At 37.9% G+C, this 27,406-nt stretch overlaps 1 protein-coding gene across 3 annotated transcripts; it reads right to left on the bottom strand.

Moving 5' to 3' along the window:
* Positions 1–63: 63 nt before the first annotated feature.
* CEP83 (centrosomal protein 83) lies at positions 64–26,747 on the bottom strand. 3 transcript variants are annotated; one of them, XM_055808391.1, is made up of 16 exons: positions 26,628–26,747; positions 20,125–20,378; positions 19,613–19,763; positions 18,275–18,367; positions 17,846–17,977; positions 14,465–14,716; positions 13,044–13,175; positions 10,066–10,180; positions 8,501–8,645; positions 8,220–8,369; positions 7,447–7,522; positions 6,171–6,328; positions 3,356–3,485; positions 2,481–2,584; positions 1,669–1,849; positions 64–964 (listed from the first exon to the last, which is right to left on the bottom strand). In XM_055808391.1, the coding sequence occupies exons 2-16, from the start codon at positions 20,271–20,273 to the stop codon at positions 779–781; spliced, it is 2,154 nt and encodes a 717-aa protein (XP_055664366.1). In that variant the 5' UTR covers positions 20,274–20,378; positions 26,628–26,747; the 3' UTR covers positions 64–778. The 3 variants fall into 3 exon arrangements, with proteins under 3 accessions (XP_055664366.1, XP_055664367.1, XP_055664368.1); XM_055808392.1 differs by having other exon boundaries at positions 1,791–1,849; XM_055808393.1 differs by lacking the exon at positions 14,465–14,716.
* Between the last annotated feature and the right edge of the window lie 659 nt (positions 26,748–27,406).

The raw sequence follows: 27,406 nt of genomic DNA, 5'->3' as shown, positions 1-27,406 counted from the left end.
AAAAGAATAATTGATTCTTTACAAGTTTCTGTCACTAAGCTGATAATGAAGGGGAAAAATGCATTCAACCTTGAATAAATAATTTTATAATAGTTAAGTAAACAAATCACAGTAGCAACAAATACAAACTTACATTTTCATCATGTGAAGGCAATTTGTTATACTTCATCTCTACTACATTATATTAAAAACCCTGATTATTGCTTATTCCCGTTATAAAAATAGAAGCACAGTGCCAAGGGTAGCAAATAAAAGTTTTCAGCACTTCTTCCTTTTCATTTCATCCTCTTTATCTGCATGGGAACTTCAAAATGACAATCCAAATGTGGATTACAGCATTGTTAACAATCAAAACAGTAACCCAGCAAAACTCCACACCGATACAGTAGCTTCTACGTTGAAGAAATAAGAGGATATTATCAAGTAAGTCTCAAAGGGTTTACAAAAAAAATTTAAATTTTTATTTTAAATATCAGCACAACTCAAACTTTGATAAGTGTTTTTTCGAGTTTTGTGTGATGAGATTATTTCATATATTTTGACTTCCAAATAATTTTATCTCATTTATATAAACACATTTCAAAATATAGTTCTCTTTCAATACTTCTGTTTTGAACCATAAGATTTGATAATTTATGACAGTCTATCAAAAATACAAAACTATGTAGAATCTATATTACGCTATTCAGGCACATATAAGCATGTTTTTGGCAAAATATTAAAAGCACGTACAAAGATTAACCTATTGAAAACTAACACCATGTAAAGTTTACAGATTTTATTTGGAGTCCTCACTTTGTGCATCACTTTCTCCAGCAATCTTATTTCTAGCTAAATCCCTGTACGCACCCACCGCTGCTCGCTCTCTAGATGGTCCAAGGTCTTGCAGCTGTTTTCTCTGTGTGGTTTCTAGTTCTTCCAGCCGCTTGCGAAGAAGGGAAAGTTCTCTTTGATGCTGTTCCTCCTTGAAATAAATAATACAAAAAAAGTGGCTCTATTACATTTTGCACACCTACAGGGGACCAAAGTGAGCAATAATTCCTTTTCTTTTAATTAGTGATTTTAAAATAAAAACACTGATGTCTAAAATATCCTTATTTGTTAAATTTTACTCCTCAATGTTTTGTTGGTATTGTTCCAATATTCATGATGAGCAGCATCAGCAAGAAATACGTGTGCAGGCGTTCCTCCTCTCAGATGAAGAGGGACATAGACCTGAGGTCTCAGTAACCAAGGATCTGTAAAGTCAGCCTGGTCAGCCTCAGCCAGAGAGATTTTCACCCCCAGAAGCCCACTGGAGTAAGTAAAATTCTTTTAACCATACAAGAAATCAAGAGCAGCAATGGCGCTTTCTAATAATGAAACCATGGTATTTGAACACCATTATGGTATTTCTTGCCCAGAACGAACTATTTAAAGACTGTCAGGAGAAAGTACAGAGAACTGGGTTAAAGCTGCCTGTTTGTTATATTCTGCAATGTATCATCTGTCTTTCAAGAACTCCTTCCTATTCTGAGGAAGGGAACGTCACTAGAAGCTTTCCTCAAAGTTTCCTTCCTCCATTCAAAGACCAAATACTCCTTCTTTAAGACTAAGGTCTATGATGAAGGAGTGTTCCAGTACCCTCTTTTGCTGTATTATTTTTCACAACTTGTAATACATCACCACCTGAAGAAGGGAGAAGGACACTTCAGGCCCAGGAGGCAAGGCAGATGATGACATTATACTGACTGGATTGAGTGATGGTATGTTAGGATTCAGAATTAAACTCCGGAATTCATTATGCCTACGTTGCAAGTCCTTTAGTCTCTTCTGGAGGCGTGCATATTCTTCAGAGGAAACATTCTGCCTAGGAAAGAAGAGATTTCTTACTGCTCAAAATCTTTATTGTCCCGACACAGAAGCATACTTCTCCACAAGTACTCTGCTGTTTACCATCCCTACGAAGCAAAACAATATACCAGAAGAACTGGAAGGTGAAAGACCTGTGCATATTCGAGAAGTCCCTCTACATATTAAGGTATCTCCTGTATTACAGATTAGAATTTACATGGAATAAATTAAGCCTTTAATATCATTCACAGCAGTAAGCCACAGCAGTCACATTACATTAATTATTTGAATCAAGCCCTCTGTAGGTGCTCAATAAAGAAAAAAAATAGGAGTTTGTCTTTCAAAGTGCATGCTAAATCTGTTTCTTTTACAAATACGAAGTCTGTTTCACTTTCTTCTTTCGAAGGGATTCCTGCAACAGCATCCATCAGATATTTTTTCCTCTATTTCCTCCGCAGTTGTCTTACGGGCTCTCGGGTGCCTGTCCCAAACGGACTCCATTTAAATAATTCTAGTGCTGAAAATGCCATCAGACGGGACTCCAGTTACTAAACTAAGTGTCATGTATCTTCAAAAATACTTCATTTTTTAAATTAGATCTTGGGCATATACCATTTTTCAAGCTAAGAAAAAGCAAAGTTTATTACCTGTTTAACACCTGGTTTTCTTTTTCTAGTTCTTCTATCTTGGCTTCCAGAAGTTCTAGTTTCTCTTGCATCCTCCTCTGTTTATTGTCATTGAGAGTCTTTCTCTGTCAAACAGACATTTCAAACAGCTAAGTAATGTCTTGATAGATTAGATCCTGTAAAAATTAAACCTACATTGAACATGGTTTCAAGCTGTGACAGTTCTTAGGATTTTCCTTCCTTAAGAGGAGGTGCTGTGGTGTTTGAAGGTTCTGAATCTCCATGATGGGAAACAGATGAGATGGGAAATCATCCACAACTGCAACTGAAATATGCACCACAGCTGTCAGTCACTTGCTGGTCAGTGACCAACTGTATTAACAAACACGGACTGTATTTGAGAATTACAAAACTCATTCCCATGTATAAATAAGTATAAACATGACCAAAAAAATGCATGTGGTTTTTTTCCCCTCCTCATGTTGACCTCAACCTTTTACAAAGTTAAAAGCTACTGGCAGGTTTCACAGCCTGTAAATGTTCAATGCATAAAATTGCCAAGTAATCTTAGGCTTTTATAAACAATTAATCAGCTTTTCCTTTCAAGTTCTTTCATAAAATGCAAGCTTATGAGAAGTTATAACATTCCATCAAGAAAAAGTAGAACATAATTTGTCTGGTATCCAAAACATCATTCTCACTAATCAAGGAGTCCACCTCTTAACCGTACACACACACACACATGCACAAAAAAAGCCTCACAAAATCTTTGATGGCATTACAACAAAGTTGTTGGCTGTAAATAAACTCTTAACATTAAAAACTATTCTAGCTGGCCGAAATAAAGCTCAACTTTTCATAAGCCAGATCATTCAAAAAGAGAAGAGTCAACATGCCTTTTTCTGAGCAACAGCAGCTCGAGATAGCTTGTTCTTCACTTGGTTGTATTTCTCTTCTGTCTCTGTGATGCGCTGAGTAAGCATGTGCTTCTCCTCCAGCCATTCTATACGTTTATATTCTAAAGTCCTTGGAACAAATCAGATTAAAAGATTAAGAGGTTATACAGACAAAGCAGTGCATTCAATTAATGCCTTAAGGCTCTTAAAATATAGATCTTTTCACCGCTCTTACCTTTATATACTTGAAGGATCTGATTTAATTTGATTATGCTAACAATTAATTGTGACTAACAACATTCGAACCTGTGCATTAACATCATCCTAGGTGTTGTTCAACTATAAGGCAAATTTTGAAAACTGATTTCACTAAGCTATTTAACTGTCAGCTGCATGGTGGTTTGGTGAGCTGCCCAACAATCCACGGAAAATTTCTACATTCAGGTCAAACAATGACACTGGAGCACAGTAGACACCTATGCCAAACATCAGCTGTCAGAAGAGCTGACAAGTACCTTTTCTGTTTGGGAGGCAAAATGTAAAATAATAGGTTGTTGTCCTGTGCAGTCTACTACACCTTTGTAACAGAGAAGTACAGACTTGACCAGTATGTTCTCCCAGCCAGAACAAACACCAAGACAACATGAAGCTCCCACCAATATGGTTCCTAGACAACATTCCAGCCGAACACACACCACCAACAGCATGCGCTATCTGTTCAGGCCTTTGCATGGTTAAAACATACTAAAATGAGGCTGTGTTCCCTAGCAGGGGATAGGAAAGAAGCCAGTTTCTCTCAGCTGCCTTGTTTGGGCTATCTGCATTGTGCGTCAAAGTAGACAAGAACTACCTACATATTTAACTACATTAGTATTAAAAAAAATAAATAGTGAGATTCTGTGCAGCAATTTTTAAGAAATGCAGATCAAGGCTTGGTATCCATGCATCCATTCCACTCCAAATCTGGGCTAATGCCATTTACCTACAGGGATTCTGAATGAATCCTCGTACATTTCTCATCAAACGGCCTTTTCCTTCCCCACAGCAGAGGTATTAGGAATCATCCACTCTCATATCAGAACCAGGCTTCTGGCCCACTTGATACCCAACACAGTTCTTTTAGTAGACCCAGCATGGTTTGTACTTTGTTCTTGACTGTAAACTACTACTACTACTATCTAGAAACCAAAGAGCTTTCTCAAAAAGCTCTGCTTAACAACAAAAGAATTTCAATTGAGAAAGTGGTTAAAAATGCCATGAGTTTTTTCTTTTTTCCAATTCCACTAACAGTGTTCCTGAAATGCTTAACAAGTGCCTGTTTAAGCTCATCTCTGATCTGTATCAGTCTCAGTTTGCCTTCAGTCCTCATTTCACATTTTCATTTCCAAGCCTAACGTTGGTACAGGCAGGCAGGCAGCTGCTTTGCCTACTTACGACTAAACTGGCTTTATTTTAGTTATCTGGAACTTTTTATCTTAGGCTTCCTTATCTTTTGGTCCTTATTTCACTTCCTCTTTAAGCCAAGTTGCTTTGCTGAAACTTAACACTTGAAGTTCAAGCTTGTAAGAATTACCAAACAGAGGAAGGAAGTCCTATCACCCACGGTCAGAACAGGAACGGAAACCGGTCCCAAGGCTCCCACAGTAACAGTAGGACAGACCTGGAGGACCTACATGCAGGCTGCAAAGCTGCTTACTTATGGAAAGATCTCTGAGGACTGCCAGGATCCTCCCACTGCCTTCCCAGGAAAACCTGACTCATCTATGGCCCACAAACACAGAAATTACATTTACAGTCTCCCTCAAATAACAGTGACAATCTCATTCAAAATATGAATACACCTTCCTAAAATAAACATCCAAAAGGTATTCAACATGCTACTGACAACTGAATGTGCTCCCCAGTCCCAATGCAATCATTTCTTCTCATGTTAAACTGAAAAGCAATACTTAAGCTAATGACAATGAAGCAACTGCAGTACCAATTGGTAGCAAAAGAGAAGTGAAAACAAAAAACGCCACATTGTACCTTTTGGAAGTTTTCTATTTAAGCTAGGATGCTAATTTTTTTAAAAACCCAGCACACAATAATCCACTATAAATTAGACATGTATTTGGTTATTAGGATAGGAAATACCAAACAGCCATTTCAGATAACTGACAAATTAATCTTTACATTTCAGGAAACTGTTCATTGCTATGTGGAGTCTGAACAAGATTTGGTTTTGATAGTATGTGGCCAAGCTTGTGCATAAAAGGAAAGTGATTATTTCTGATTTTGATGAGAGCAACAATAAGATATCCACTAAGCATTTATTAGCCTCCTATCAGCTAAAAGGGTCTAGTGGGAGCAGAAAAATAAAAAGTATATACACACACATACAAAGACTAGGTCCCTGAAAGCTTATCAAAGCATAACACAATGCTTAAATGTTTTTTTCACCCTTAATGCTTCACACTCTTAGATGAACTGTGTGTGAAACTCTAGATCCACTTAAACTATAATATGTTTGAATTCACTTCAGTATAAATAGGATTTCCTTTTATACAGATAGTGTATTTCACTACTCAATAATTAATTGTAACAGACAGGAATGGAAACAAACTCCTATTTTTTGAAGTTACCACAAGCAAAGCTTTAATATATACTGCATAAGAGAAGGTATGGCCATTTTTAACAATGGTTCAATATTTCCTGGTCATTTTTAATTTCTGACTTTTTTCAGAATTTACCATCCATAGTTAAGTAATCCCCGTGGAAGAACACAAGCAACATGAAAAGGAAAAGTAAAGCCAAAAGGAAGAAAAAAAATTACTTCTCTGTTTCCAGTTGAGCTTTTTCTGCCTGAGTCCTTGCATGTTGACATTCTTGTTTCAATCTCTCTACTATTTCCTTCAGCTTCTGATTAGACTCCAACAAATCATTTTCTGATTGAGAAAGTGAGGCAAGCTGGAGTTGCATGTCATGAATTTGCTACCAAAAATAAAGAAAATTTTCTATCTGATAAGGTATATAAATAACTTAACAATTAACTCTGAGATACAGAGACAAAGCAAAAGGCAGATACCAAGTGGCTGCATTATCTTTTCATGAGCACTTCTTATTTGTTCCTTTTCTCTTTACTCTTCTCCAGAAGCTTTACAGTAAATCACTACTAGACAAAGAAGGTTTTCTATTGTAGCTAAAATAAGAAAGATAAGCAAGGCAGGACTCTTCAGTCATTGATGTGTCCCCCAGAATATAAGAAATCCAACATTAAGCCCCAGGGCTGAACAGAACTAGATCACCACACAACATGTAGTGACAGAGCTGTGGAGCTACCCAGACTCTTCTCTCTCATAACACACAACGTGTGATAGCCAGCAGTGGCTGTACCAACCAGTTCAGAAAAACAAATAAGCATAGAGTATAAAAAGTCCACGCCCTGCAGCAAACACAGAGAAAGGATGGTTTCCCTTTCCTTATCCTTTCCCTACACAGACACGCATATACCCCACCTTCTGATTTCTAGAGGGGGAAAAAAAAAATATTGCCTTGAACTCCAAATGCACACAGCTTGCAGACTACTTTGATCCACAGCTATGTTCTTGCCCATTAAATAACATCATGGGTGAGCAGGAGTTAAAAGAATTAGGTTTTATTTTCAACGCTGCCATCAATTCACTTTGCAATAGAAATATACCTCTTTACACTAGTTTATTCATTTATGAAACATCTGTTAAGCACTTGAAGAACCTCAGATGAGAGATGCAGTGTAAATGCAAAGCATTACCTAGAAACAATTTCTAAGTCTCCATGGAAACAGTTAAATAGCACATAACTGTATTCAATATAACAGTCTATAAACATTCAGCTTTGAAATCCTTGGTACCCACAAAATGTATGAAGCAAAAAGCTGTAATCCATTCATAAAGGTCCAGGAAAGCATGACTGATTTCTGAACGCTTTTGCTTTTAAATATCTGTTGTATGCATTTTGTCCCTCAGGAAAAAAAGCCTTAAAAATTCATTCTAATCTTCAAACACTGGACATGGTAACTGCAGGAAAGATTTTATTTCTCTATAAAACATTACAATGCAATAAAACCTTACCTGTTTCAGATCAGCACTTTCACGTTTCTTTTCTTCCAACTCCTCTGTCTGAATAGCTTGCTGTTGAATTTTTAATCTAAAATTGTATAACACATCCTTATTTTTATCTAATTAAAATATAAATATTGCAAGTTAAGACAAATCAGTCTGACAACAGAATATATTGCAAAATTTGAAAGGCTGATAAATATTGAACAAAATAATGTTTTAAAATATATTTTTATTGATTATTGAAATTCATCTAGGAGTAAATAAGACGTTGATTTGTTTGCTTTTGGAGTGTGACTTTTGCTCATTTTATCATACTGACCTTCATATAAATGCTATAGTAAAACCGCTGAGAACTATAATAATCAACTCAAAGAGACATCGTATTAGGGTCACCGTTTGCCAGTTGCTGATACGGTGCCACTGCGGGAAGGGAAATGGTTTACTCTAAAATTGGGGCTATGGCAGAAGCCAACATGAACCCAGTTTTAACAAACATAAGCATTGAAAAATTATGTCTTAAAAAATTTAATTAAAATCAAATAAATTTTAAATGTTTGGATGAAAAACGTTAGGTTTGGTAGTTTGGTTCTTGTTTTTTCTTTTTTCAACAGCACATTTTAAATTCTGCCCTCTTTTTACACAATGCAAAAGATAATTTTAATTTACCATAATGAATATTTGTGTATCTATGAACAGAAAACCTTTATCCTGACTATTGTAAAGAAAGTGGGGGGAGAGGGGTGGAAGAGAAATTTGTGTTATGATTAGAAAAGCCACACTACCGCAAACGCTGAAGTTCCTTTTTGCTAGATTCTTCTGCTATCTGTACAACACGTAGTTTCTCTTCATATTGATCCTTTTCAGATTGTCTCCATGTATCTTGTTCCAGTTTCATCTTCTCTAGATCAGCTAATCTGGTCTCGAGTTCTAACCTGAGACGTTATTGAACATGCACACAATCATGACAAAATGCCAGAAGCATTTCGTTGCTAAGAACAACATTTTTAAAAGTTACTCAAAACATTCCTCGTTTAGAAGTTGAGCAGTAAATCAACAAACATACTTTTCATCCTGTAAGGCTGCAATTTGTTCAAAAACTTCCTCTTTGGCAGCTTGCACTTTACGAATTAGCTCCCGATCCTTTTCTACTAAAAGCACCTTATGACGTTCAACAGCTGCCTTAAGAATTTCCTTGTCTGACAGCAGTCCTGCATTATACATTAAAAAAAGGTAAAATATCATTATTGATATCAACCTGATAAAATCTAGCATTAAAATAACTTTATAAATTGATAAAAGAGAGCTAAAAATCACAATTCACATGATAGAATGAATGAATGGGGGAAAACAACCCAAGAAAAACAGAAAAGGCATGGCCTTTCTTAGTATAATAGCAACATTTCAAAAACTTTTGAAGATTAACCATTATACTGGAATCAGTCTACGATGGTTTATTATTTTAACATACAAAAGTAATTAAACAGTTGATATTATCATAGATTTAGTCTAAAGCAATTTCTGCTAAGTAGTTGTGTCCAGACTAAAAAAAAAAAAAAAAAAAAAAAAGTTCCACAATAACTACAAGAAGGTCAAGCAAAAAAATTTGTCATTTTCTTTTGATGGAAAAGTTTGTGGTAAACACTAACTGGTTACCAACAAAGCTACAGTAACCTGGCTACAATAAATCTCAAATTTTAATCCATTTGTATTACCAAATAAGGCAATTCTAAAATTATGACTCTATAGGCAGGGACAAAAGATAAAAACTAAAAATTTGTGACCAAGACACATGTGTTCACTGGCAAATAAGCCAACATGCTATAATAATTTCTCCTGGATTACACAGAAAATTCAGGTTAGCATAAATCTTGTCTGTATTTGGTTTCATATTTCATAGGGTCCAACATTTTTAGTTCACAATATACTGTTAGTGTCGGTATAGAAACACCACTTTTCAGCTGCTCTTAAGGGAACTTAATACTAAAAGCAAGTGAACAGAAACAACTATTCCAGGAAGACAAAGATACTGTTTTGAGGTTATGGCAGATTGGTGAGTACAGTCCACTTAAAAGCTGTGTAGTGATTTAAATCATCAACACATAACTAGCACTAGGAAGCTTGGGCCTTTTCACTCTAGAAAGCTATTTCAAGTTGTCTACATTCTCAGCTGTATCAGGTAGCTTAGAACACTGCCTATTTTCTTCAAAGAATGAGCTAGAAATTGTATTTTGGTTCACATGGCAGCCTTACCCAATTGTTATCAATTCCACAGAATCAGAAAACAAAACATCTACTGAAACCCCATGGTACGTTTCAAGCAGAGTGTGAAAGACTAAAATTTGGCAATAATATAAAAAATAACCATATGAAGTACACAATTTGAAACAGATTACGCTCAGATTATGTCACAAAGTCACCAATTTAAGTAAATGCAAAACTGTTCTTCTTAACCTAGTAGACCAAGTAAAACAACACAGTTATTTCAGATACAGAATGAATTGTCAGATCTATGATCTAGACCAGAAGTAGAAGGTGAAGGCTGCTGGGAAATGTTTGGAGGAAATATAATTGTAGTATTCTAACTAGAAGTTACAAAAGAAATCTTTAGGAATCAATTGCATGTTTTACCATCCATTTCACTTTGAATCTTGTTTCTCTCTCTTTCTACCTCACTCTTTGTTCTTGCTGCCTCCAGTTTGACATTTGTTACTTCCAATTTGTGTGAGTGTTTAAGTTCTTCCACCTATGAATTACAAAAAAGAAAAACCCAAATAAAAAATAAATATATCTATATTTGCAGCTTTAATTTTTTTACATGTGATCCTTTGGTAACAAGAAAATCTGCCAAATGATCATGGACTATGCTTATTTTAAACCTACCTTAATTTTATTTTTTATCCAGTTTCCTGAAGACAATCTAGAATACGCACTTTTGTAGAGAATTTTTAATGGTATCTATTATATAGATACTGTAACACTAAAGCTATTGACATGATCTGATTCCCTAAATCATAATCAGGCTATTACAGGTTTTTATTAATTCCTCAAGTCACACACTGAAAATCATTGAATGAGAAGTCAGTCATCTTGAAATGCAAGTTTTACATATTCCCCGATTAAAAGAATCAAAGTGCTCAAACACAACATATATTCCGTGAACTGACTATTGGCAAGTATTCCATCTTTAACCAGGCAGTTATTGCAAGCTACAGTGTAGAAAAGTTACTCTTTTAAGAAGCCTTGGTGATATATGCACAGATGCACAGGACTGCCTGTGAAAACTTGGTTTCTGAGTAAATGCTATACGTTCCACAAGCTAGCCTCCGAATACTGGGGTACTTCTGGAAAGACTACTCATTGGAAATATCTTGCTATGATACTGGTCCAAATTGTTTAAGACACTGATGCCTCGCTAACTCAAGCATTAGCATGTCAAGTTTACACAAACCTCACTTCTGACTAAAGATCCCTCAGTCAAGCTAAAATAAATTTAATTCCCTAAGTAAAACAAAACAGTGATATGCAAAACCAGATTACCAATTGCCTCCCCCAACTAATCTCAATTTAGTAACTACCTACAGTCCTCCTGACCTCCTGGAGTGCTATAGTACTTTCTAAAAATCCAGTTCTTCATAATTTTAAAGTGCATTTCTCTACAACTGTGACATGCACATCAAATGGCCTCATAAAAGCAGGAGCTTTAAGAACACCAAATCAAAGAAAATTACTGCTTGCATGGAAACTTTCTATAGTTTAGGCATTTGTATGCAGTAATTACACGGTCAATGAGAATTAAATATCTAGAGGAAAGCACTTAAAATAAAAATCCATTCACAGTGACAAATGTAATTACAACCTGCTAGCATATACAAGTGGCAAAAGGTTAAGAACGACATAGTAGCTTATTAAGTAACTACATGGTGGATTTGGTTGCTTAAATACTAAGCAAAGGCATTTCAGGGCAACTTGCAAAGATTTAAGGTGGCTTTTTTAAGGCCCAAAATCCAGAATACAAATGCATGCACCTGTGCTCAGAAGTAAGTTTGAGCGGGTGCAGCGGAGGGTGGAGGTTAGCATAGAAATTGGTTTCTGTTTTCCTCCCTTCAAGAAACACCACTGAACATTTTAATTCTCTGGTCCTTCTAGAGGTGAGCAGAGAACAACAGTTAATACAAAAAGTAAGGACTGTAACAATCTTCTATTCCAATAGACAACTGAAAAAAAATGTTTAACAGAAGCTTTCCCTTCCTATTTATTCATATGAGACAAGTATGACACGCTGTATAAATGGGCTTTAAATACTGGTATAGGTATATCTTATTCTTACCGTAAATTAGAACTTACAGATACACTACTACTACTAGATGTACAAGACCAAAGTTACTAGCTTTACAGTTGGTTCAGAATTAACTAAAGCCTCTCCAGAAAGGTAAGAAAACACAGGGATTAAATACCAGCAACTGACAGATATGATAAAAATTTATTACCCGGTATCCTCTCCAGAAAGGAGGGAATAAGAGACAGCAGAAAGCTAATATTTACCTGAGTAACTATTTCATTAGGGCTAGTATCCTGACTCAAATTTACATAAAGTAATGTAAGTATTCTGCAACATTTGAAGGTAAAACAGTTTACTAATGTTTCGATTTTTCTTGTTTATTCAAATCATCACATATGGCATTGCATAAAGGATCTCTCTGTTTTGTGTAGCTGAGGAGTCACTGCAACCAGATAAAACTCTGAATCTGGCATCCATACTAACCTAATTATGCTGAAATACTAAACAGTGATGTCAAGTTCCTTAAGCACTTTCAGGTTTTCCCTAAACTTGAAGCCTTCTGATCTTTTTTCATTAAGTATTTTTCTAGAAATTTCTCTAAAAACTCAAAAGAAGAAAGTATACAAACATAGACCAAAACCTCTAAGATCTGGTGCCAACCCAAGAACTAAGATACTCAAACATGTTGCAAGACAATGATCTCCTTAAAATGATACTATGCAGTGCTGTACAGAAATGTTTTTGTACAAGCTATGCTGGCATTAGCCCAAGAGGAACGCTATGCTAATGTGACTATCCCCCTTCTAATAGAACCAAAATCTCCACAGGTGATTCCAATGCAGCTTGCTTCCTGTAGCTAACGCAGCCCATTCAAAGGACACTTTGTAAGATCTCCAGAAGTCATAGCTCCATTAGAAAAAAAAAATACAAAACCACAAACCACCAAAACCCAAAAAACAATTTAAAACTCTATTGCACTTTTATACACTTTATGAAAAAGTAATGCTTGTTTCTATCAAATAAGGCTGGCTATTTTCATTAATACTAAAAACACAAACAGACACATCTTCGAGGTGTGTTCTGTTTAGAAAAAAATTTAGAAAATTAAATAAAAACAGCGTAACCACAATCTATAGAGTTAGTTTTAAGGGTGACATTTTTCCTGTAAAGTCACATATTCTACATCTTCCAACTGAAACCGCGAAAAAAATTCCAAACCTATTTTAAGTTACAGCAGTTACTTTATTCTTCATGTAAAATATAAATGGAAAAATTTGAACATAACAGGATTTGAAACATGTATTTAAGATACCATTAAAGCACTTACTTTAGCAGCTAAGGAATTGACTTCTCGTTCAGATTTGTGAAGTTTGCTAGTCAAGAGTATGTTTTGCTCATGACTCATCCGCAGTTCTTTCTCAATTCGATCTAACTGTAGTTCAGCAGACTTCTTTTCTGCCTTGAATAAAGGAGTTATATGTAAGATTTTTGGAGCAAGGCTGTCTCTTGCTATTCACTTGAAAGGTGCAATTCATCTGGGCTTTCAGATATTACTGATCCTTTATATTATACGGTAATATAATATATAAGTATTTATCTTTGCTCAACAGTATGTTCCGATACAACAAGGGTCTTGAATTTTACTCAAAAGTCACAACTGTTTTTACTAGCACTGCCTGCACAGAATCACATATTTTCAATCCTACTTCACAAGAGGCAATCTGACTTGGTTAGGAGGCAGCAGGTATTCCTACCAGTAAATTACTGGGCTGTAAACACCAGTATGACTACAAGCAGTGCTCAAAAAGATGTCATATGTTGGTCTATGCAGTTATAATAACTGAAGAATTAACATCATGGAGAGGAAATAAAATGCAATTACTGTGAGTACTGTAGACTCAAGACCCTGAGATTTACTAAGCATCAAAAAGTTAATCTAACCTATGATTTCAACTTCCTTTTTCCAAACTGACCTATTTCCAGCAAGACTTTTTAAAGTTTTCTACATTACGAATATTACAGCACTTTTTAAGTTCTGATCAGAACATTTGTAACACAGATATACTGCACTGATAACAGTAAAAAGGAAGATGAACAATCTATCCGTATGCAACCGTGTGAGAAATCTACATGGAAAGACTCACTACCTAAAGAGAGATCAAGAACGGAGAGGAAGACTGAAGACCGCAGATGAGGAATACAATGAAACCCGGGTAGCATATAACAGGCCAGAAAATAGCAAAGGTTCTTTAAAGGGAAGCAACAACCAAAAACTAAACAATTGCAGTAACGTGCTGGAGAAAGGAGAGACATGGGCACGCAAGAAAGACAATAGATGAGGAAAGGATTAAAGAAATAGGGGAGCACCATACAACATTTTTGAAAAGTATAAAAAATTTACTATAGCAGATTATTAACATACTGTCATCAGTTTCTAACTCCAGCCAAGTGACAAGTGCTAACGTGATCATCTTACTGACTGCAAACATGAATATCACTCGCATGTTTAGAAAGGAGATCATTCAACAGAATCTCTGAGTTGAGCTCTCCACCTTTCCAAAGTTGAATTGGCAGTATGTGACTCCCAATGTACTTACAATTTGGTTTAAAATCTGAAATGTACAAATTGAAATTGTGGAGTCCATGGCAAAATTATCAGTGACTCCAGTGACAGTTCTAACAGGCCAAGCATTAACCTCACTACACTCTACAAGGAAGCAAAATTTAAAAAGGAAAAAAAATTCTTACCTCTAGAGACCTTGTCATAGTCTGCATCTCAGCTAACTGTCGTACTTGTACTCTTTGAACACTTTCTGCTTGCACACCACAATTGTCTCTTTCTGCTCTTAGTTCTGCTACTTCTGCTTCTAAGCCTTTTAGTTTCTGATACAGTTGTGCCTTTTCTCTAGAGAGTGCTTCCACACGTTTACTGTCCCTCGTGGGATCAACGCTAAGCAGCTGATTATGGAGCTCTTCTTTATCTTTATCCAGCCTTGCAATCTGATATTTTTTAATCAGAAAAATAAAAGCTTTTACATTGGTTAAGTGTCAGGCAGCATAAATACAGCAGTTGACAATTCAGAAAACAGCAGCAGTGTGCATTTAAACTATTAAATTACATTCACACTTATTTTCTTTCTTAGAGCAAGAAAATCAACAGACCCATTCTTCAATGCCTTTTTTGCTTCAGTTTTCACTGATAAGGATTGTCCTCAGATGTCCCTGAGCTCCCTCACAGTCTGTGGGAGTAAAGCAGTACCCAGAGTAGAGGAAAAAAATGTTAGGGATTATTTAATCCACTGGACAAACACAAGTCCTTGGAATGGGCCCAAGCATTTTGAAGAAGCTCACTGATATAATCACAAGCCTATTCTCGATCATCTTTAAAAAGTCATGGTGATCAGAGAAGGTTCTTGTTGACTGGAAAGAGGCAGACAGCACGCCCATCATCAAGAGCAGCAAGAGGGTCAAGAAGAAGGATCCAGATAACTATTGGACAATCGGCTTTCACATCAGTCTCTGTGAAGGTTATGAAACAAAGCTTCTCAAAGCCATTTCAAAACACATGAAAGACAAGGTGATGGAAAGCAGGACTTACTAAGGGCAAATCATGCCTGACCTACTTCTCTGCTTTCTAGAAAGAGGTGACCAGCGCTGCAGATAAGGAGAGAGCAGTGGATCCTGTATACCTTGATTTTAACAAGCCCTTGGATACAGTCTCTCATAATCTCCAAATTGGTGAGATATAGGCTGGGAAAGTGGATGATATAGTGGGTGGAAAATTGGCTGAGCTGCCAGGCTCAGCAAGTGATGATCACTGGTGCAAAGCCTGATAGGCTGCCTGTAACTAGTGGGGTCTTTCTGAGATCAGTACAGGGTCCAATATTGATTGATGCCTTCATTAGTGACCTGAATGGAGTACACGTTCAGCAAATTGAAGGTGACACTAAACCGGGGGGGGGGGGGGGGGCAGGGCGGGGAATAGTCAATGTGCTGGAAAGCAGAACTGCTATTCAGAGGGACCTGGACAGACTGAAAGAACGGGCTGCCTGGAACCTCTTCAACAAGGGCAAGTCATGCATCTGCGAAGGAGTAATCCAGTGCAACAGTGCAGGCTGGGGGCAATTGTTTAGAAAGCAGCTCCATGGAAAAGGGGGTCCTAGCGGACAATAAGTTGAACATTTGTCAGCAGAGTACCCTTTCAGCAAAGATGCAGATTGGCAGAAACCTAGCTAGCAGATCCAAGGAAGTGATCCTGTGTCCCCTTTCCAGTACTCCTAAGACTGCATGTGGAGTCTGTGTCCAGTACATGAAGAATGACGACAAACTGGAGCATGTCCAGTGGATGTTCACAAAGATGGTCACAGGGTTGGGGAATATGACATGTAAGGACAGGCTAAGAGAACTATGCCTTTTCAGCTTGGAGAGGAGAAAGAGATGCATGGTGATGGGAAGAGGGGCAATGGACACAAGTTGGGAGATGTGAAATTCCAATTAGATATTAGGAAAAAAAGTTTACCACGAAGATGGTTAAGTACTGAAATAGTTTGCCCAGAAAGGTTGTGGAATCTCCATCCTTGCAAATGTTCAAGAATTAACTGGACATGGCCCTAAGCAACCCTATCTCATTACACTTCAATATTTTAAGCAGGATGTTGGACTATAAGGAGGTCTCTTCCAACTTATGATTCCACAATTCTGTAACCACAACAGAACTCAAATCTGCTAGTAACTCAAGATAATCAACATGATCGGGCCCTGTCAGCCAGAAAATAACGCAAAAAACCCCAAAACTTACTGTTTCAAGGTAGTATGATAGGTACAAACTAATCTCAAGACTGTACCTAACAAACATATTATAAACATATAAACTCTATTGTTTCAAAATTAGTTATATGGACTAAATGTAATATTGGGGGCAAAAGAGTGAGCAAGTATGGTATGTAAGAGTTCTCTTGATATTTGGAGACTAGTCCAAACTCTGATCCGCAGCAATTTTTAGAAGTTGCATCAGTGACCTCTATGGAACAAAGCCAATTTCTGCAGCAAAAGCCCTCCAAATCCCTTTTATGAGGAGATTCAAATGCTTATTGCATGACATGTCCAAGCCATCATTTAAGAATCAGGATGGTTTTGTAGCCCCCTTATGCTAAATGGCATGGAAGATTAAAAAGGCTCTAAGAGGAACTAAATCACATTGTGCCCTGAGCTCAAGGTAGTTTCATTCTCTGTAAGTGTGCTAACTAGCTGCAGGACTAGCACAAACTCAACAAGCCCACAAGAAAGACTGGCTGTAAAGCAGCATGTGGGTTTCACTCCGAAAAGGACAACTGTTCAGTTTTCAATGCATTACATTTGCAAATTTTGATTGATTTTGAAAGTGATGATTGCTTGGATTTGTGTCTCATGTTTGGACTAATACATTCAAGTCTGGCATCTTAGGATATATGCTCCCAGACAAATACTTAAATGAATATGCAAATGTCATACAACACTCATTTACACTGCTGCATATAATTAAAACATAAATAAGCTGGCAATTTATTTAGTTACACTTTTGAAAGTCCAAATCTTAAACAATTTAAGAATTGTTTATTCAAGAGTTAATACAACTGAAATAAAGTTACCAAAGTTTTCAGTATCTTTTTGACCACCACTGTCATGATGCAACCTTGTTGCAAAATGTACCCTTGTCTGCTATTAACAATGTCTTCCGCAGCCTTCTTCCTGGATTAGTTGCCACACCAGTAATTTAAAATCTAAACTTACATCAACAGCTCAGATAATTTATTAATTTCAGATTAGCATAATGTCTCAAATTCCAAAACAATTGCAATTAAAAAATTAAATAATTTTTTTTTTTAAGCAAAGCTACTGACTGTCAGTTATCAGAAGGCAAGTCTATTACTTATAATAGCACAAACGATATTGCGACACATCACTGAAGCAAACCTACAGAGACAGCTTTAGGCTAAGTCATAAAAGTTTTTTGAGAATGCAGAGAACGGAAACAAACACCACATTATGAAATGGTGTCAAACTGACAACCCATCAAGTACCAACATCTTAGCAAAGCTGCCTGAACATTGTGATCAGATACATTTTAAGCTACTGTAAGATTCAATGTACCTCAGCCTCATATTTGATTTTCTTCTCTTCTAAAATACGTGCATGCTCTTCCTTTTGATGTTCAAATTCTGATTTCAGAAAAGTATGTTCATAACGAAGTTTGTTATATTCTGTTCTGTATTTTTCCACTTCCTAAGTTAGACAAAAAAAAACCCAAACCAACACAAAAACATCAGAGAAGTTTTCAGATTTATTTCCTTCAAATGTCCATGCAATATTCCCATTATTTTACAAGTTATATTTGATGAATTGAATCCCTCCTCCTCCCTCTTCTAAGGTTTCAACCTTCACTGCTTGGGGCAACAGTACCAGACAAAGAATGTCATACTTTGCTCCCCTTTCAGTTTTAATTTCCTAAGGTTTTACCAACAACTATGAACTGGTGATCTCTACTCTAAATGAAATAGAATTTCAATACTTACTACTTACATTTTCTAGCTTCTGATAACGTTCTGTCATAGGAGATTCCAAATCCTGCTGTATTTGTGCTTTTAACAGTTCTAATTTTTGAGGAGTTAGCACCTTAAGACAGAAAGGTATCATAAATAACTAGTCGTATTCATTTATTTACACTGTGATAGGACAAATAACCAGGAATAAAGTATTTAAGATTTTAGGAATCCTGCTTAATTTTCTATGTTTTTCTGAAGAATTTTCAATAGTAGTTACAGAAGCAAAAAACCGGATTAGTGAACTAAAAATATTCTATAAGGATAACTGAGGCATTTAAAATGTCAGTATTTACTGGTAGAAGGAATACAAATGTCAAGCTGAATTGCCAAGAGATTCATCTCCTTTGCGGGAGAGAGGGGGGAAGGAAAAGTGGTCTCACATAAAAGACAAAGAATTGGTGTTTGGAAAACCTTAAACAGTAAGTGAATCAACCCCAAAGAATCAAACTGAGCAACACCAAACAAATGCTTTGTTAAACACATTAGATACATGTTCTCCCACAGACACATGGATACTGGTTTTAAAAGAAATTAACATCAGGAAAGATAACCTGCCTTAAGCTCCATGCTGCATGGTATTCTGTTAAGCTTTCTTGGGTATAGCTACTAATTATTTAGTTACACTTTTGAAAGTGTATATATAGCAAACTAAATACCAAGAAAATGTTTAAAATTTTGTCATCCACAACCTCCAACATATCCTAATTTATTCTACTTTTCTTCCACTTATCTGTACCTTGAAGTCCCTGAAACTATTCTAGTTATGGTAGCAAGGGACATCTCCATTTGAAGCCTGGGATCCTTTGTTAGATGCTGTATTTGTTTCCCAAGAACATGTCCTGAATTAGTTTAAGGAAAAAAGCCGTTCTAGAAAGCGTCATCAGAAGTTATCTTAAATGTGAGGGGGGTTTGTTTGGCTTTGTGTTTGGTTGTTGTTTTTTTAAAGATGAAGAAAGCTATCGTTCATGAACAGAAACAAATATCTATTTTTCCAGTCACTTATCCTAACAAGTTTAAGCATCTAAGTTATTTTCCAGGGAAGATGGTTCTCCCCATAACACAACAGCATGCACAGACAGAGACTAAAGGTCTTACTATTAACATAGCACATAACAGGATTTGGAAGATTCAGACAAACAAGAAAACGATATTTCAACCCATAGTCACTCCAGAGAAGAAATATTATTGGGGTCGGATGAATTTCAAGATATCTGAAATATATTCAAACTAGGTATATACATGTTCACATAAATACATGCATGGCCCTATTACAGGATTAAAATTCATATTAAATCCTGCCATTAAATTATCTCACCTGCATCTTCAGTTTTTCCAGCTCTTGAGTTTTACCCAGCAACTCTTCTCGATATTCAGCAAGAAGAAACTGAAATTTGTCATGTACAGTCTGCTTTTCAACTAACAACCGCTTCAGTTCATCTTGTGATTTTGTATATTCCTCCTGTAATCTGCAAGATAAAATACAGAGCTATTTTATAATTACCCTCTAAAATTAGATCTTAAAGCTTATAAAACTAACGTGCGGAAGCAAACATGCAAATACCATGTTGGAACTAAGCTATTAATATCCTCATTCTGTAGTATACTGAAAAGTCATCGCATATTTACAAGCCTAAAAAGTATTGCAGAAACATGTATTTGCAATGTCTTAAGGTATTTTGAATTGTTTATGTTCTAATATGGACAATGCTTAAATCTGTTCTTAAATACAGAAATAGCTAACATACACGCACACCTTCACCCTTCCACCTAACATTCAGCTTCACCTTTTAACAGTTCAAATGAAGAAACCTGTTTAAATTCATATACCTTAGATGTTCTGCCTTTATCGTTTGATAATTTGCTTTATGGTGTTCACATCGCATTTTTTCATCAATCAGAAGTTTTTGTAACTCTTGTGAATTAGCCGTATCACCATTTCCAACCGCAGGAGGAAGGAGACTGCCCAAAGTATCCATTTTATGATGACTGTTCACAATGAGTATGGAAAGGACAAAATAAAATTATAACTAATTTACAAAGCCATTCACTTTTTCTGCTGACATCCCAGAAGATCAAGTCACCTGAAAAAAACCAAGCACATCTAATTAGCAGTCAAGTACATTCACAGTTCAAAGATTTCACATGCTGCTTTTGCTTTCAGTACAGAAAGACCCTAGCTCTGCTGTAACTCAGGTTACAAACCTCTACTGAAAGAGCAACTCTTCTCTGCATGTTCTGCCTGCCCTGAAAAGTAAAAGCCCTTCCAGGGGCACTGAATAAACAAATATGGAGATTATTTGATCAATACAAAATAAGCACAAGCACTTTATCTAACAGATTACATGACAAGTTATTTTTATTTATGCTGTACACTAAGAATTGAACTATGATGCTAGTAATGCCCTAATTACACCTTGTTAACCAGAGTTCAAGCAGACACCACAGACACCAGACACATAGCTTTTACTACTACTTATCACAGTCTGTCACACTACCCTAACAATTTGTACGACTCAATACACGACCATTTCAACTGGAAGAAGAACAGATAATTCTCACTGTTTAATCCCTATCAAGCCCTCTCTGGAATAACAATCATAGAATTGTTTAGGTTGGAAAAGACCTTTAAGATCATCAAGTCCAACTGTTAACCCAGCACTGCCAGGTCCACCACTAAACCATGTCCCTAAGTGCCACATCAGGGGTCCTCAAACTACGGCCCGCGGGCCGGGTACGGCCCCCCAGGGTCCTCAATCCGGCCCCCGGTATTTACAGACCCCCCTGCCCCCCCCCCGCCGGCGGTTGGGGGGGGAACCAAGCAGCCGCAGGTGACTGCCTGCCACTGCATCCGCGCGCCGGCCCCCTGGTTAAAAAGTTTGAGGACCCCTGTGCCACATTTACATGTCTTATAAATACCTCCAAGGACGGTTACTCAACTGCTTCCCTGAGCAGCCTGTTCCAATGCTTGCCCACCCTTTCAGTGAAGGAATTTTTACTAATATCCCATCTAAACCTCCCCTGGCACAACTAGAGGCCATTTCCTTGTCCTATTACTTGTTACTTGAGAGAAGAGACAGACCCCCCCTGGCTACAACCTCCTTTCAAGTGGTTGTCAAGAGCGATAAGGTCTCCCCTGAGCCTCCTTTTCTCCAGCCTAAACAACCTCAGTTCCCCTAGCAGCTCCTCATAAGACTTGTGCTCTAGGCCCTTCAACTTTGTTGCCCTAAGAGAAGAGTTAAGGTTTCATGGAAAGACTGGAAGATAGCTGCTCAGAGTTCAGCCCTGAAATATATCATTGATACATGTCACTTCCTTGTTTTCAAAGTTTATCTAGTGGTTTCTTGTGACCTTTCCAGAAGGAGTTTTGCCAAATCTGACAATATCAGATTGGTGTGAGAAAGCTGCAAACTGACAGATGCTGAGAAATGAGGACATATTCTAATATGCCTCATTAATTCTTCTCAATAATAGAAGCAAGATGTATTTATCTGATCATTACTGACACTTCTAAGGGTTCTGGGGCAGGAAGGACTGTAACTGAATTTTAGGGAAGTCACAAAGCTGTGAAACCAACTACTCTGCCATTTTAGCTTTTGGCATAGCTGGACTGATGCCTAAGAACTCTATGGTTGCAGTGTACAAAGTTTAATTCAAAGTTACAAACTGTAACTTTGTACAAAGTAAAACTCAAAACAGGAAAAATGTTCAATTTCCACCATCACTTCTACCTCCCCATCTTTACATATATGGTTTAATATATAATGTTTGCTACCATTCTACTCTAAATCTTTCGTGGGTCTATCTTAAAACATTTAACATTTGATTTTATAAACCCCTGAACAATAGTTCAGGACAAGTAGTAAGATGAAAATTTATCTTCCATATAGGACAATAAACATTGCATGTCAGTGCCCATTCCAATAAAGATATAACAATGTCAAAAAACACATTCACATTTTCTTTCACATCTTTTCCCTGCTCCATCACTAAGATGGGAAGAGGTCAGAGGAAAATCTACCAGAATTATACCACCAGTATAGGCAACAACAGCAACTGTATTCTGCTTCACCCACATTTGCTCAGAGAATAAGGGGGAAGAAATCAGGAAAAAAAAGAACATTCTCCTCAGTGACTGTCCTACATGCACAACCAATTTCAAACATTAATAGCACAAGTTTCAAAGAACCTTCTAATCAATACAGTATCTATTTTTTCATTCCTGAATTTTGTTGGCTGTTGAGAAACAAAGGACAAGAGTAGTTTCCAAACTCAATATAAAGTCATTTTCAATTGTTAAACCAACAGCTGTATGGAGAACTGGTCAGTGATCCTAAGGACAACAAACCATGTGCGAGGTTCTGGTACACTGAGAAAACCGAAAGCAGTACATCCCTAAGAATTTCTTAGTTATCATGATCACTGTAAGAAAAACAACCAACCACCAAAGAAAAAAACTCCACAAACAACACCCCCCAAAAACCAGAAATAATAATAAAAAAATCCCACAAATACCCAACCAACCACCAGGTAATAGTATTTTTCTCTGTCACAGGTCTTTGTTTTTATAAGCTACAGATATCAAATGTAACTATCAAACCGTAAGCCAAAGCTCAGATCTGTAGCTTTTGCTACTATCAAAAAGTTCACAAATTATAAAGCAAGGCACACACCTGGTCATGCATTCATCTGCATGAATATTTCATGAAAAAGGAAAGGACAGGGGTGGTGGGGGTGGGAATGTATCTTACAAAAAATTGTTTCAGGCTGCAAAAACCTAAGCAGTATGTATTTAAGGAAACAAAACTATTTTGGCTTGCAGGGACATCTAGTGGCATATTTCATGATTTGCAGTCCTGGTGATAACTGAAACAAACTACAGTAACAAAGGTATTTCATTACTTCATGAGAGCTCTTTCTTTGAAATCATTAATCGCAACTTGTAATATTTAACCAACTCACATTCTTAGAAATAAAAAGCTTTCCCCACCAAAAAAAAAAAGTAATCATAAAATAATCCCTGCCAGTGAACTGTCAATAGTAAACATTGTTCAGGGCTACAAATACTCTACGTATATTCCTAACAAGCATTTCTTCTGTGCTAATGACTTACAGTACTTGCTCACAGTCAATGAACAGAACTTAAATAATCTTCAGAATTACACAAAATACACCCATAATTTTTGAGAAATACTTTAAAGGAACACTAGTTAAAATTTCTTCCTCTCTTGGAGATCTGTTCAAGAGGTAGAGAACCATAAAACATACTTCAAAGAAACTAAAATCACACCATATCTAAAATTAATTATCCAGCTATATATTTGCCAAATGTTATCAGGTTACAGAACTGCAAACTTGTATCAGTTGTGCCAAATTCATACTATGAAATCTTAACATCATTTTGTGCAGGTACACGTATAAAGGTATCAGTACAGAGTCCTGAAACCTTGGAAACGCACTCTCGGTATCCACAATAAAGCACTATTTATTGTAGAATATCTAGCTAAGTGAAGTAACTCAATCTTTTTCCAAGAATCACTTTTGGTTTGCCTTTCTTCTCCAACTGTTTGTTTCATATGGAAACATTGCTTAAAGACCTACTTCGCATCGCTTCTTTGTATCTAGACATTGTGAAAGGGCTTTTCTTCTTTTAAAAGATTTTTCAACTATTTTAACTTTTTGTTTGCTACAAACAGTTAAAATGGTAATACTTGCATTTAGAGAAAATATTAAGATATCAATATAATTTTATTTATTTATATACCAATTTTTATTTTATGTTGTTTACAACAACAAAGTTTCCTTCTAGCTTACCCAACACAACCAAATTATGTTATTTCAGCACATATTGGTAATTCACCTGGGTGACATATATAACTCACTCATGGCTCTGTTTTCCATAGCACAGTCACACTTAAAAGCTTATCATTTCTGAACACTGTTTTAAACAGTTAGGTGATATAATGAATGTAGTTTTGCAACTACTGATGAAAAAATTAATAGTATTTAGCCTTGTGCCATGTTTTGTTCAAGCAATAAAATTATCATTAAAATCTGCTGAAAGCCAAACAGCAGTTTCACACAAGGTATGGTTTAATCTATTTGCCTGCTTCTGTCACTCTTCCTTTTTTTTTAATCGCATCGGCCAAGGTCTTGTGAAACAAACCATTTGCCTGAAAGAGTGAGACACTCAAAAGAAGCACAGCCTCGTGAAAGTGCTCCTTCAAACACCACTCCTTAAGCTTAAGAGTCTACAGCAAGACTAGATAATGAACAATATGAGGGCTCACTGTCACCAGGAATGGGAAGATTCCACTTCTCCTTTCTTCATCCCCATTCCTAGATTTGTCACTCATCAGACCCTTCCATGAACTGATTTAACTCAAGAAGCCAACGCACTTAAACAAGCAGAAAGCACTCGCTAGTTTTCTGAGGTCAGTGAGTCACAGTAGCTCTCGGAAAAATCCAACAAGCTACATCAGTGAAAGTAGGCTGCTGGTACTGGCTAGGAGAAAGGAAAAAAAGCCAAGTAAATAGGCAGGAGGAGGAGGAAGGCTTTCTCCTTTCAGGAGCAGAGTTGTCACATCATGAACTTGGATGTTCGCAAAATCACAGCCTTTGATACCTAGCTAGATACCTAGCCTTGGATACCTAGCTAGATACGTAGCTTTTAGACAGTCGAAGTGAAACACATCCTACCTTAAAAGACTATGCAACATACCCACAGAGATAAGACTTCCCATGAACATCAAGTGAATAAAAAACAAGAGAAAATAATATCATTTAAGAAATATGATAGTATACCTCTCATTATTTTAACAGTCCATATTCTACTACCACACTATCAACAACTTGCAACAGCCAAAGTAATCACCTTAAATATACATACATACATATATATATATATATATATATATATGGGGGCAGGTGGGAAATATCAGAGAAACATGCAAACTTTCATTACAGGAAGTTCCATAATCTCGCTACTGCTCAGATATCAGTGTAGAGAATCCAGTGAAAATAAACACTTAATACTTTTGTGCACCTACTGCAGACGTTTTTGAGAACATCTGTACAGCTTCTTCATTACAGGAGACATCACTCTCAAACTACTATTGCTTCCTCCACAACGCTGTTCAAATTACAAATTCCACCAATTAACCATACATTATTTGAGTGTCCATCCCTACACATGGCATACAGCATCACCTGTTCAATTTCTGTCTTATATTAGAGATATGGTTAATAATTAGGTGAAAAGCAACAAATAAGGTTGTGTCTTAACTCAGAATTGGAATTTTTGTTTTAACCACATACACTACTAAGTCAAACTGACAGCAGTTACTAATCAAACTGAAATTTTGTATGGGAGCCACAGCGGGTAAATCCAGCTATACTCAAGAACAAGTAATTTATACATGTTTTCCACTGTTTCTTCATGACAAGAGCCCTTCAAACACATATGAGAAACTTTTCCTCACCAGAATCTCATTCAAAGTTTAACTAGGGCATAGAGATGACTGCTTGTCATAAATAATCCTATAGTCCACAACCAAAACTCTTCTGAAAAATCACATCCCTTTCATACTGACTTCAAAACAGAGATGTTCAGAGAGGGCAAAGGTCTCATATAAATATATGTATCCTACACCTCCTATAGGCAGAAATATGATTATATGCACCTTACAGTATGCAGGCAACGAGCACGTGAGAGGCAAAGCAAGCTCTGTAAGTCACCATAATATTTTTACTGTTAATTTTCCTGTGGCTTACAGACATAGGAGCCTGGTCTGAGGAGCAGCACTAATACGGACGTCACGCATCCAGAAGAGCGGGAAAATAATCATTACCCTCAAACCGCACATGCCTGCAGTTCACCGGTGCAAAAGCAAGCACGCAAACCAGCAGGTGACAGGGGGCAGCGCGCGGCCTTCCCTGCCCCGGAACCCTGCCGCCCCGGCTTGCGCTGGGCGATTCCCGACCCACCAGCCCACAACCCGCCAACAGGCCGCGGCAGGCTGCTACCGCCAGGCAGAACACAAGACAAAGACAATCGCCCTGCGGGACAGGCTGCCGGCCCCTCTGCTAGGTAACTAACGGCCCAGGGGAGGAGCGAGCGGGGCCGGGGGTAACGGCCCAGCTCGAACGCCGCGAGGTGACGCCGCAAGCAAGAAGGCCCCGGTCGGTCGGTCCGGTCCGGTCCGGCCCGGCCCGGTCCGGTCCGCCCGCCCGCCCGCCCGGCCTCCCCTCGGCAGTGCCCTGCCCCTCATATCCCGGCCCGCTCAGCCGGCACGGCCGCCACCGGTTCGAAGAATTTAAAAATGGCGCCTCACCTTCCGCCGGCGCCTCCGCCCGCCGGGGTCCCGCGAGGCGCTGAGCATCCTGGGAGCGCGGGGGCGCCACGCCACCGCCCCGGGGTTGGCCGAGGCGAGCCGCGCGGGGCGGGGCGGGGCGGGGCGGGGCGGGGGGAGGCGGGGCAGCGTTGCCGGGGAAACGGGCTCGCGCGACCTCTGCTCGCCGCGTGCGCGTGTGCGCCAGCGCCCCTGCGCGGGCTTCCGGCGCCAGCGGTCGTTCCGCGGTTGGGGCGAGGGGCAGTAGCGTAGGATGCCGTGCCAAAATAATCCCCCTCTGGTGAACCGCGTGGGGTTAAAGCCCGGGTGATGCGTCCCGGTGCGGCGCTGTGCAGCTCCGGCACCAAAATACGGCGCTCCGAGCCCATCGTTGCAGTTTCGCCTCTGAAGGAGAGAGGGAAACAGCAGCGCTGACGGGCCCGACGGCGCGGTCGTGCGGCACACAGTAGTTTCTGGTAACAGGTAGCCGAGGCTAACCCTGAGGAAAAAAGTATGCATTATGTTTTGTATTCAGCGGTACTAAGTAGCTGATGTCCAGCTGCTAATACCAGACTGAACACTCGGGCTCACATAGCCACCTACAAGGAAAAATACGTTCCAGGCAGTAGTCGCTGTTTTCTGACAGAAATCAGCTTGTAAGAGCAGCTGAAATACTGTGAACAGGATCTTCTTGTAAACTTCCTCAATTTCTCTCTAAAATCTCTTTGACTAAAGTAGGAGACCGACCATCTGGACCGGTATTGACAGTCCCCTAATAAGAT

This window comes from Falco peregrinus, chromosome 6, assembly GCF_023634155.1.
Source record: "Falco peregrinus isolate bFalPer1 chromosome 6, bFalPer1.pri, whole genome shotgun sequence".
Lineage (NCBI taxonomy): Eukaryota > Metazoa > Chordata > Aves > Falconiformes > Falconidae > Falco > Falco peregrinus.
This window is presented reverse-complemented; position numbering and strand designations above follow the sequence as displayed.

Coding starts and splice junctions, on each gene's coding strand:
- CEP83 (XM_055808391.1), bottom strand. CDS start 20,273: ATGGATACTTTGGGCAGTCTCCTTCCTCCTGCGGTTGGAAATGGTGAT. Junction 14,717..17,845: donor AAATCAAATATGAGGCTGAG/GTACATTGAATC, acceptor AAAAAATATCAG/ATTGCAAGGCTGGATAAAGA. Junction 8,370..8,500: donor GCAGCCTTACAGGATGAAAA/GTATGTTTGTTG, acceptor ATAACGTCTCAG/GTTAGAACTCGAGACCAGAT.